The 12,164-nt window shown below is 40.2% G+C and overlaps 2 protein-coding genes across 3 annotated transcripts; one reads left to right on the forward strand and one right to left on the reverse strand.

Moving 5' to 3' along the window:
* Positions 1 to 9: 9 nt before the first annotated feature.
* Positions 10 to 4,480, reverse strand: LOC130186517 (uncharacterized). Of its 2 annotated transcripts, none has more exons than XR_008830296.1 (2): positions 4,387 to 4,480; positions 10 to 1,424 (listed from the first exon to the last, which is right to left on the reverse strand). XR_008830296.1 is itself a non-coding variant. In XM_056403694.1 (2 exons), the coding sequence occupies exons 1-2, from the start codon at positions 4,272 to 4,274 to the stop codon at positions 1,035 to 1,037; spliced, it is 2,145 nt and encodes a 714-aa protein (XP_056259669.1). In that variant the 5' UTR covers positions 4,275 to 4,343; the 3' UTR covers positions 10 to 1,034. The 2 variants fall into 2 exon arrangements, 1 of the variants encoding a protein (XP_056259669.1); XM_056403694.1 differs by lacking the exon at positions 4,387 to 4,480 and adding an exon at positions 2,520 to 4,343.
* Positions 4,481 to 8,547: 4,067 nt separating this feature from the next.
* LOC130186106 (lysosomal membrane ascorbate-dependent ferrireductase CYB561A3-like) lies at positions 8,548 to 11,118 on the forward strand. The gene is made up of 5 exons (XM_056402848.1): positions 8,548 to 8,761; positions 9,723 to 9,931; positions 10,055 to 10,209; positions 10,362 to 10,518; positions 10,751 to 11,118. Exons 1-5 carry the CDS (start codon positions 8,548 to 8,550, stop codon positions 10,775 to 10,777), a joined length of 762 nt encoding a protein of 253 aa, XP_056258823.1. The 3' UTR covers positions 10,778 to 11,118.
* Positions 11,119 to 12,164: the final 1,046 nt, after the last annotated feature.

Here is a 12,164-nt window from a genome sequence, read left to right on the forward strand (position 1 = left end):
ATACATTCATTTTAACCATTGCTCTACCAGATTTTTATTTTTTGAAACATGCCAAAGAAGATCACAGATTAATTAGGATTAACTGAGATGAGAAGGGTTATTATCTGTTACATATTTTACATTAAATTGATTATTGATTGACTAAATTATATAAACTTATGCAGTAATATATAAATATGTCCACAGCCAAGAACTACAAGTGTCCAATCATGACAAAAGGGATGCCTAAAAGAAACTTAAACTTCCCTTTTATTCCTTATGTTTTCTATTTGTGACTTATACCAGACCTGAAAACTCCTACTTATAAATAACTGAGTCACTATTTACCTTTAACCCTTTAATCACCAAATTAGGTAAATAAGGCACAATACACAGATACTGTATGACTAATTTTATTTTGGATTCACAGAAAATCTCCAGATTCTGACACACGACAACAACAATTTACAGCACAATTTTAAAGTCATGGGAAACAAATACAAAATATTATAAATTATATATAAATTAAATATAAATTATTTAACATTCAAACTGATGAAACACGGCAAAATAATTAGATTTTTATGTACAAACACTGTCATGATGTAAATGTCCTGAACAGAAAGGCTCTAACTGAACAAATCCATGAAGGCTAATATAACATAATATAACAGAGGTAGAAGTTGTGTTTTATGCTACTTTGACGGACATTATCAACATATCATAAAACAGCGCTTACAAAAAGTAAAAGTATAAAGTATAGCTAAATTGAAGGACGGGGTCATAATAGTTTAATAATATAAGTCCTCCCTGTGCAGTCTGAACTTCCTTGCCTCCTTACTTTCCTCCTTTACACTCAATGAAATTCCAACATGGCTGACTCCACTACTCAAACAGGACGTTGTATTTCATTTACTGGCCAGCAGGTGAAGCTATCCTTAGTGAACAATTAGCGTTGTTAATGATTAACTGTGATTCTGTATTTTGCATCTTTCTTTTTCTTTTCTTTTTTTTTTAATTTCAGCCACCCTGAGTTTTTCTTGTATTTTCAAGCATTAGCCTGAGCCTCTCTGCACATTATGGTCAGTGGAGTGACTGAATTTATTCCTCAAAGTCAGACGGTGGATGTAACTGAGGAGATTTTCACTAGTGTCTCCTTTCTTTCCTTTTCCTCTCCTCTCACTCTTGTAGTGGGGGTAGTAATTATTTTGAACTCTTTTCAGTACTCCATCAAAATAATAGAAACGTTCATATCCATCATCATCCTCAGGCAGGTTGTCATCATGGCCTTTCTCCAGCTCTCCTGTTTCCTTAAATGCACCCGCGGTTTCCCTCGAGGAGATCAGCTTTGATCCGGCTCCTGCAAATCTCTCCATGCAGTGTTTCCACCCAGCTTCAGTGCGATGTATTAAACCTCTGCACGGTGGCGCCCTGTCATCTGCAGACTGTGGAGGAGAACTTTCATCAGTGCTAAGAAATGTGGGCAGGAACAGTGAAACATGCTTCAATTTCATCTCACGCTACATAAATTTGATTGAAAGTCATTTTTTGAATTAATAAATTACGGTTTTATTACACAATTCACCATTTTCAATCTTAGAAATCAATCATTTCTGGTTGCTCTTCTTCAAAACTTTTTATCCTACTTGCAGCAGCTTTATCTCCAGTTACAGTATATTCTCCCTTCCTGTTGGATATAGGGTTTTTTTTTATCTTTTTATCTGTGCATTGTATTTCACATACAGTATATCTGTGTATGTAAACTTCTATTTCCTCTTTTATTAACTAATCTACTTTAAAGTTAAACTTGAGCATTTTGGGAAATACATTTATTTGCTGTCTGGCAGAGAGCTAGAAGAACAGATTGCTATGAAGCTACAGCCAGCAAGCAGTTAGCTTAGCTTAGCACAAAGACTGGAAACAGGGGCCTGGCTGTAGCAACCATTTGGCATATTTGCCTTATTAGTAATTTAGGCCTTTTTTTATTTATTTGAATTTATGCAATGTCTGATTTGAATTATGCCCATCATGTGTTTTTATGTTATTATCCAGATGAATATTATGAGCTGATACCTGATAGGCTGAGGTGATTTAGAGGTGTGGTAGGCGCGTTAATGAGGAGCCTTCGAATATCTTTTTGTCTATTTTGTTTTTCCTTTTCTCAAGTTTATGAATATCTTGGGGGTTTTTTTCAGCCCATTCTTATTTTTTCCATTAACAGATATTGAATCGCGACATAAGGAGAGAATGCGTGTTGATAACCTGATGGCTCCTACACTGGATCTGTGCGAAGGAAACAAAACACATCCTCCAGCACCTCCAAACCTCAATAATAATAATAATAATAATATACATCTTTTTACAATAATCAAATGAAAAAATAACATTTTAACTTATTACTGGGGGTTATGTGCTATTTTTTTATTTTGGGCTTTAGACTCCACGCAGTTATTGTGCTAATAAATAGTGGCCCACTTTTCACACATTCCTTTCATTTAAGAAGGATTTTCATAGAAGTCTGGTTCCACAGCTTCACGTACTGGTGGAAGACGGTTTGTTGATGTTTGGGCTGTTTCCAGAGGTTGTGAAAATGAGAATGAGGTCACTCCTGGCTCTTCTTCTCTCTCTTTATTCTCTGCGGCTTCATGGGGGTTGGTGATATCCTCTCTCATCCTGAGGCCTGAATGTGACCCTCCAGTCGTAGATTCAGCATTCCTTGTCGTACGCGTTGTAAACCCGGGCTCAGTGTCAGTCTCGGGCTCCGGACTCATGGTGGTTGTTGGCCGTCCATCAGCTCTCTGTGTGCTGCCATGACTGAGGACTTCCGATCCTGGCATCGTCTGTTTAATCTCCATGTTTCCTGTCGCTGTCTGTGCTGTGTGCTCTGTTGTTTTTGCTGTTACTGTTTCCCTAATGTGGAATGAGGGAGGTGGAGTTATGACTGTTTCTTCTGATGGCACATTTTCCCCTTGTTTAGTCTGATTTATGCTCATATTTTCATGAGGCGTATTATTATTAGTCTCTGCGTGCTGTGTTTCCTCTGTGGTTTCTTTGACCTGCTCAGGCGCCGTCGTTACTTTAACTTTACTTTCTGCTGGTTTCAGATCTATTCTCTCTTTTCTATCTATTGCATAAATGTATAATGAAAATAGGGTTTCTCTCAAGCATTCATACTTTGAGTCATCTGCCTGAATAATAAAGTTTTCCTTTATAACTTTATTCATGGATGGGGGGTCAACCGGCTCCTTTACAGGAGTATTTACTATTTTCCAACTATTTTCTGTTTTCAGGACCAGTTTTCTTTCTGTTTGTGTCTCTGTCTCTGTGTCTGGAAGGAACAGTGTGATTAAGGCTTCCTCTCCCAGCTCAGTGAGCGTTTCTTTGTGATCGACATTGTTACTATCTGTTTGATTCGTAGAGCCTGTTTGTAGGATGTGTGCTAATCTTTTCTGGTTTCCATTTTCAACAGTATTTGTATGTGATGCCTCAGTTTCGCTTCCTGCTTCTGGGCGCCGAAGCTCTGTTTGTTTTGTGATTATCCTCCCGCTGAAATCTTCTTTATTATCATCCTGAGTGGCCCTCAGCTTAGACTGCGGCCTATTTATGGAGTCTCTCTTCTCTCCGGATACCAACAAGAGTTGCCTCTTAATGTGAAATCCATCATCATCATCATCATCATTATTGTCAACACTAGAAGCAGCTTTTAAAGAAAGCTGTTTTTGAAGACTTTCTTGCAAAGTTGAGCCTGTAATCGGCTTCAAATGTTCATTTTTCTTCATAAAACTGGCTTCACTTCTTTGTGTCTCTAATTGTGATGTATCTGAAGCTTTCACGGAAGAGCTGCCAGAGCGCAGAGCAGCAGTTTGGACAATGTCACGTTGATCGACTAAAGCGTTTGAAGACTGTCCATCATACTGCCTGAGAACTTCAATGTCCATCGCTCGCTGTGTGCTGTCTTTTTGCCTTATTTGTGGTCCTGCCACCTCTTCTTCTGATATTTCTTTAATGTTCATTGCTGGTTTTATGTCACCCTCTTTAAGACAACAGGAAATAACCACAGCTGTAGCAGCACAGTATCTCTTTGGCGTCGCTTTCCGCTGTTGAACAGTGGTGGCTGGTGTCCTGCTCTCGGGTTTCTGCAGTAAGAAAGCCTGAAAGTTTGTGTCTGAGGGAGCTGTGTGATGATGCAGGAACCATAAAGACCTTAAGTCAGGGCGATCTTTAATTATATCCATGGCAAAATGACTGACTTCACCTCCGGGCTTAGTTGGCGTGGCTCTGCTAATAGCATGCATCGCTAGCAGAGTATCCGACTTCAGAGATAAAGGGAGACTTTTCCTCTCTGCATGAAGAGAAACAACCTGGAAAGACAAGAGAGGGAGGTAGAATTAGACAGAAAACCCCTACCAGACTCTCTTCCTTTTCGTTCTTCCTGTTGCTAACCAGCTTTCCATTCAGATGCGCCAAGTTTTTGCCATGGATGTCATCTCTTATCGCGCAATCAGCCTGAGACAGCGATCAAGTTTCCAATGTAGTCCGGTGGAAGCAACATAAAAGTTCCCATCACTGGCTTATCACAGGTTTAAAGAAAAAAACAAAACAATGAAAGGAGTTTCAACATTTTTTAAAGATAATTTTGTTTTAACATTTAAATATATATATCTACATTTATACACTAATCTAAATATACATATATCTTTTTTATAATTAAATCTTTTCACCAAAATTGCAGTTTTGCGAATGATTTAACTCACTTATAAAACCTTTGCAGCGCTCACAGGTCAGGAACCACTGGTCTAGACTGAAATTTATATTGGAGGGTTGGAAAACCTAAGACAGTGAGAATGGTTAGCATTACTTGCTAAACATCTGCATGTTAGCATTGTCATTGTAAGCGATGTTAGTAGTTAGCTCTGTGCAGCCTCACAGAGCCGCCAGCAAATTTTTAACTTTTAATGGCTCTTTTTTGAATGTTTTTCTCCATGCTCGGCCTGTTCTCTTTACCATAATGGCATGTGGTCCATACACACACACACACACACACACACACACACACACACACACACACACAGAACAATGACCATGCAGAACATTCATTGTTATCTGGGCCAATAGAGAGGAGATTAGTCTTAAAGGGATTAGTTCACATTCCACAGCTGTTGCACTGTTTCTAGTAACTCTATTTTTATGTCTGTGTAACCATAAGGAAATATTACTCTGCTTTTCATTTTTAGTACTCTACTTGACAGCAGCTCAGGTTTTTCTGCCTCACATCTCAAATGAATACGTAGAGGGAATCTCAGGGTGAAGTTTCTCTCGCTGAGTTTAAAGCATTAGCTGGAAAAAACTACTTGAAAATGCTTTTCTGCCTCATGAATATTCTAAACAGGTGCTGAAATGTGCTGTGTGTCAGATATTCTTGGTATCAGCGGTGTGAAATTAGTGGGAAAATAAACCAGGTTGCTGCTGTTTGTGCAATCATCGGCTTCATGCTTTTAGATGTGTAATTTTGGGAGACGCTTGCCAACTGTAACAATCCCACCCGGTACACTGATATTTCATGTGTGCAGCAGAGAGCAGCAAAACGGAGAACATGTCAGAAGATAAAAATAAACAATATATTGATAGATAACAGCTCATGGAAGATATGGATTATAGTGGCAGTAGTTATCAGGAAACACCTGTAGAGAGAAAAACATCAGTGGAAACAAAAAGCCACAGATTCACATCAGTATTGACTGAAACAGGCATACCGCTGTTGGAATATGAATCCTGTGGATTATTTCTGTCACATCCTGATGAGACAGACTGTGCCCGTTGTCATCGTCTACTTCATATGCCAAGTAGAAGGGGGAGGTCCTTAGTTTGTGCACAGCAACATACACACAGCTTCTCTGGATGCACATGCAGTGAGGCTCAGCTTGGTTCAGAAGTTTCCCTGGTCCTCCGGGAGTCATCCGTCCGCTGAGGAGCAGTTCTCTGCACAAACTCCAGCTGTAGTAGTGACCCACGACCCCGTCCCCGTCTCCGAGGGGACTGAGCCCAGGGACGAGCAGGGACGTCAGCAGCAGCAGCAGCAGCAGCAGCCACATCCTCATTGTGCTGAGAATAAGTGCTGGAAGGCAGCACAAACCTGACAGCAATGTTTTTTTGTTTTTTTTATCTTTACTGCGTTGTTCCACTTTGTATATGCAAACCAGGCAGCAAATTACAGCTCGGCTCTATCTAACAAGGTGCTGTAATTACAGAGAGGCTTCACTCACTTCACTCTCACAGTGCTAAACCTTATAGGAGAATGTAATGAGGTGTGTAGCTTCTCCACTTTAAATGAATCTGGTTATGTATTTCTAATTCCTTTCCAGCAAAAACCCCCAACAGCACAGAAACACGGAGCTCAGAGTGAGAGAAAACTTTCAAGATGCTAAAAAACTTTACATCTGTAAAGTCTGTCCCTAAAATAGAATAAAGCAACATGTCTCATACACAACATAAATATCCTCAAAGTGTACAGCAAACATTGATCAATAAATAATATTAACAATAACTCTTTTTATCTCTTCACAGGCGTCTGCGAGCAACATGAAAGTATAAAATGACTTGCTCTTATGAAGCAGGTGCACGCAGTTTATTGCCCTGTGCTGCGGCCGGGCTCAAATTTTTTGCATGTTATCAGACTTTGCCCATAAAACACACACTTGCTCAGATGAGGGAGAGAGCCACAGTGCGTTATTGTCACTCTGCCTTCGTCGTGTCAGCAGGTAAGAATCCACTCCGTCTTTAATCCGCAATAAATAGAGATTAAAATAGTAACTTAACTTGTTTTGTTAACTGATGTGTGTAAATAGAAAATGAGTGACGTGTGTTTTCTTGTATGTGGAGAAGAAAACGTTGGTTATTTGACTCTTTCTTTAGACTTGGAACATATGCTTTGAAAGTTTAAGAAACATGCTTATGTACATATTTCTCTTCACCAGAAAGGAAAAGTTATTTTACTTTATATTGATAATGTCAGAATTTTGCCTTAAAAACAGTCACGGCTGTAAATACATAAATATCAATCAATCAATCAATCAATATGCAGGTAGCATGCTCTTCAGGCTTTGCATAAAGGCTAGTGTGCAACAAAGAATGATGCAATTTAAAGATAAAATTATAAATATATATAATTATTAAAGGTGTGTAGGTGGGTCACATAAGAAAATGTAATTTATGCACAGATTTAAATCCAGGTTATGCAGAATATGTTCTTGTTTTTCTAAACTACAGCCTCCAGCGCGCCCCGCAGTCCCAACCAATCACACCAGACATAAACAACAACATGGGAAACACCAGCACGGCGTGCCAGCTGAGCAACTACAGCAAGAGGAACGTCCGAGTGTTCGTCACAGAGAAAGCTCTGGAGGTTGACGCCTTCATCGCCTCCGAGTCCGGAGGCGATGAGAAGATCTCGTCCGTGCTTCCCCAGGACAAGAAGTTCATCTTCAGGAAGGACATCAACTGCATCCGCGTGCTGGCCTCACAGACCCAGGAAGTGCCCTGGGAGGCTCAGCACTTCGTGTCCATCTTTGTGGAGAACGAAGACGACGAAAACATTTGCTCCAAGCAAATCATACACAACATGGCGCTGAGCGCTCCAGTCACTGTGCTGCTGTACGACGTGTAGAGTGACACCTTTGTCCAGGTGTTCAGGCGAATGATAAAAGTGGAAAATTGCATTATGTCATTGTCACCTGAATATTTCCTTACTGCTGTTAACATGACAGACCTCACGATGGCTGCAATAAAATGGTCTCTCAGCTTCACGGTCTTCCTGCTTTTTGCATTTGTCATTACAAAGTAAAATGAGATTACACATTCATTTGGCGTGACTCTCCTTGCGTGACTGGCCCTGCGTGATCATCTGCCTTCACCCAGATCTCAGGATTGTCACTAAACTGTGGGGCCTTTATTCGCACTGGAGGCCTGTGCCAAATTAGATGACATGCTAAGGGGTCTCTGTCACTCACATGGTTTCTTTGAAAAAGAAAAGGAAAAATAAAACAAAAAACAAACATCTTCATAACACCTTAGTCCGTCAACAAGTAAAAGTTAGAGGTCACATATCTGATCATGTTCACTTCATCTCTAAGTCATTGTCATGTCAGATGTTTTTTTTTTTAAAATGCTTTATGTTTTATGTTTTTATCTCTTCCACTATATAGTTGAGTCATAAAATGAGCTAAAGTTGAATCATAACTTTTGCCTTTGAACATCACCTGAAAGTATTGACTCAGTTTTGGAACCTAAGGAGGATGTGCTCCATAAATCTGTCTTATTATGACTTTTATGCTGCAGTCGGCTTGTTGTGTAATAAACATGAAATCCACGGTCCATGGCGAATCAACATGACCCAGCGAAAAGTAAGTGAAGTTATGAAACCTGCAATCTGCTTTTAGCTGATGACTATGACTAATACACAAGACAGAGCAGGACAAAGCAGGGAAAATTGTTTCCTTGTCCCGTCCTTCTAGACCTCCCCTCCTTTAACCACCAGACTTATTTAAGATCAGAAACAATTCCTGATGGACGATGTGTCGGCAAAGTAAACACACAGATATGAGGTCGTCTGTGTTTTTCTACCTCACCTACACCCTTTGTCTGTGCTTGTCCCTGCTCTGTGTGCTGTTTGTGATCTGCTGGAGCTCACTCTGGAGAGGGGGCTTCTCCTGGGACGGTTCTGCCCTGCAGTCCAACTGGCACCCCGTGCTCATGGTGTCCGGGCTGGTCGTTCTCTATGGAAATGGTAAGTAAACACACTCAGTTAACCGGTTTTATTGGGAACACCTGCCTGATGTGAACGCAGTGTAATGATAACGAAACCTCTGCCATGGAAGTTCTGATGTTCAGTTTTAGTTGGAACTGCTTCAGAGAGGTGTTTTTTGGAGGATGGAGTTTGTGATGCTTTTGAGCTGTAAGGAAAAGGGAAAGAGAGGTTTTCTGTGGAAGCAGCTCTTTAATGTCCTCTGTGGCTCTGAGGGGAGATTTCCAAAGTCTGAGAAAACAACTGTGTTGATACAGCGAGGCCGGCAGTGTTTTCTTGGACTGGGTTGTGAGTCTTTTGAATTTTGAACAGAAAGCCTGCGTGACATATTAGAGGTGTGGAGGTTTGAAATATGTGGGCATTTGCCAGGCAGGGTGAGTCTAACAAAAGACGCCACTGTGTTGGATTATGGGAATTGGAGGATCCAGTGTTTGTGCTGTTTGACTGGAAGTGCCGCAGCTTCTGCAGCATTGATCTTGATCATCTATCTCTTGTGAGTTCAAAACGCCCCTTCAACCTATATTTACACCTATATTTCAGGGCATTTTATGTATGCAATTTGTGTGCAGGGGTGTATCAATAGTGTACAAACATATTGTACTAAAACAATTGTGAATGAAAAGCGAGATCCAGCAGGTTGATGATTATTTTTCGCTGCAGCTGACAGAAGTATTTTCACTCTGGATTTTGTTATTATTTTAATTAGACGTCATGATACCTGGGAAACTGAAGTGAATCTATGCAGACAATGAACTCATTACGTTTTTCACTGCATGAATGCATCCGCTTGACTGTAAAATGTAAGTGGAAATATCAGGACTTCTCGATTTCATCCTTAAATGACAACAACAATAAGTTGTAATAATACTCAGGAATTGAGATTAAAAGCAGAAGAAGACAGACTGTATATCTCAACCGTCTCTGCCTGTGTGTGCATCTGCAGCGGCTGTCGTGTATCGCGTGCCGTTCACCTGGAGGCAGAGGAAGTACACCTGGAAGCTGGTGCACGCCGGACTGATGCTTTTGTCTCTGCTTCTGTCCGTCCTGGGCCTGTGCGCCGTGTTCGACTTCCACAGAGGCTTCCACATCAACGACCTGTACTCTCTGCACAGCTGGGTGGGCATCTGCACTGTAGCGCTGTTTGCATTTCAGGTATGCATGACAGATGTTTACACACCGTTAATTGACGTTATTGAAAGTATTGCTGAACACAAAGAGCTGACACTGCTAGAAAAACACTTTCCCTTCTTGTCATTCCACCGTGCTGACGGATAGTGGATCCTCGGCTTGGCTGGTTTCTTGTTCCCTTGTTCTTCGCTGTGGTTCCGACGCAACCTGAAACCTGTCCATGTCTGGATGGGGAAAGCAATCTTGATCCTCAGTCTGACCTCATGTATCAGTGGCATCAATGAGAAACTGCTGCTCGCGCTGTGAGTGCTCAAATATGCAACTGGTGACAACACATTGTCGTCTTTCATTTCAACTGGAAAACAGTGTTGTTGCACTGTAAATCAGTGTGCCAGAAACTTATCCATGCATAAAAAAACTGACTTTCCTAACTGAATTTCTCTGTCTGCAGCAGTAATGGCAGCAGCGGTGAGCCGTACAGCTCGCTGCCTGTGGAAGCAAAGTTTGCGAATTCCCTCGGCCTCCTCATTGTGGCCTTTGGGTTGGTCGTCTTAGGAATCTTATCCATAAACAAATGGCAGAAGCCAGAAACAGAAGGTGAAGGAGTTCATGTGAGTATGGATGATAGTGGACATCGTGTTACTGTAGATCAGTACCATCTAAACAGAAAAACACAGTTAGATATGGATTACATATTGCCATGGAGACCATTTCAGTCGTGTTACTGGGATAAATTATTGTGTTTATTAGCATGTATTCGTTTATTTCAAGTTGTCATCGTTGCTTCATCTGTATTTCAACTTTCTGTATGAGATGATAATCTAGATGTCATTTTAATTGCAGCTTCTGCTCAGTGAAGACAGCACATGAAAAATAATGGCTGCACTGAATGTGCCATTAAGAGCTGCAGGTTTTCATTCCAACCAAATTAAAATTGTATTTAATTTCACTGATTAACATTGACAGAGAATAAGGAAACAGTGTTGTTCAGTGTTTTTGTTGAATGTATGATAAATAATCTTTTTCTGTAATTTGAATTGAATGACTGTATTTAACAGTAAGTTTTGCAGGATAGTAGATGTATTTTTAATACTTGTTCTTTAAAGTTGCTTATAAAGACCTATTGTGTGTTAAAGCACCATTTGATGGACCCATGTTCTTTTTCTTATACAGAGTGAAGTTCTTATTATTTAATAAATAGTACAAGTTTATATCATTTTGACTTTGGGTATTATCACCTGTACCATCATCACTCAGCTTCACGAAATGGAAAATATCTCTAATGTTAAATACTCGACTACGGCTGCTGAAAGGTTTCGGTTATAGAGGTTGAAACAATATAAACAACTGGAAAATGATGTAATAAACTGACCCTAAAGAGATCTAACCTACAACAGTTAAAATGTTTGTTTTTATTTTCAAATTTTCAATGAATAAACTATATTGCTGCTTCTGCACAAGCTGAAGCTAAACTCTGTTACTGCCTTGAATTTGTATGAAGAAGCAGCTGAAGAGACGTTCTGAAATCACTATATTTACTAAAAAAGTGCAGTATATTCTCTGTCTCTGTTTGCTATTTGCATCTCTGTAGTGACCAACGATATAATGAAGAGTAGGGAGAATTATATGGCCCGTACATTTCCAGTGATGTCTCAGATGATCTCTGAATTAACCTGCAGCTTATAGTTTTTCTGCAGCTGTTTATGGCGTTGGTGTTGTACAGTCATGTAGCAATCAGTGGGTACAGTCAAGCCTGACCTCCTGCTTGTGAAACCGTGAAATGAGCCGACAGATGAAGGTGTTCTGGCGAACTGATAGTAGCCTCGGAGACGATGGAGGTTATTGTAGGTATCAGACATTGTCCAATCCTCATCACCTGTACTGTGATGGAATTATAGAGGAAGGACCAACTCCATTTACCAGCCACATTCAGCGATAACAAGCAACCAAGTACATTCACTAACTTTACTTAGATATTTCAATTTTATACCATATTTTACTTCTAAACTAACTACTGTAACATCACAGTTCCTGCTTGAGCTTTCTGGATCCTGATTTAATTATTTATTTAAGAGGCCAATTATCTCCAACACCATAACTTTACACACTTTAAATCAAACTGAGGTCAAGCTACAAATCCACTGTGTTAAACTCGGCTCTGATGAGGATGTTTCATACTTGACTCTCCTGTAAGACATGTTCATTGCTGTCACTGGCCTCCAGAAGAGGACTCTAATCAGGGTCAGTAGTGCAGTAT

The sequence above is a fragment of the Seriola aureovittata genome, chromosome 18, assembly GCF_021018895.1.
Source record: "Seriola aureovittata isolate HTS-2021-v1 ecotype China chromosome 18, ASM2101889v1, whole genome shotgun sequence".
In the NCBI taxonomy this organism is placed as follows: Eukaryota; Metazoa; Chordata; class Actinopteri; order Carangiformes; family Carangidae; genus Seriola; species Seriola aureovittata.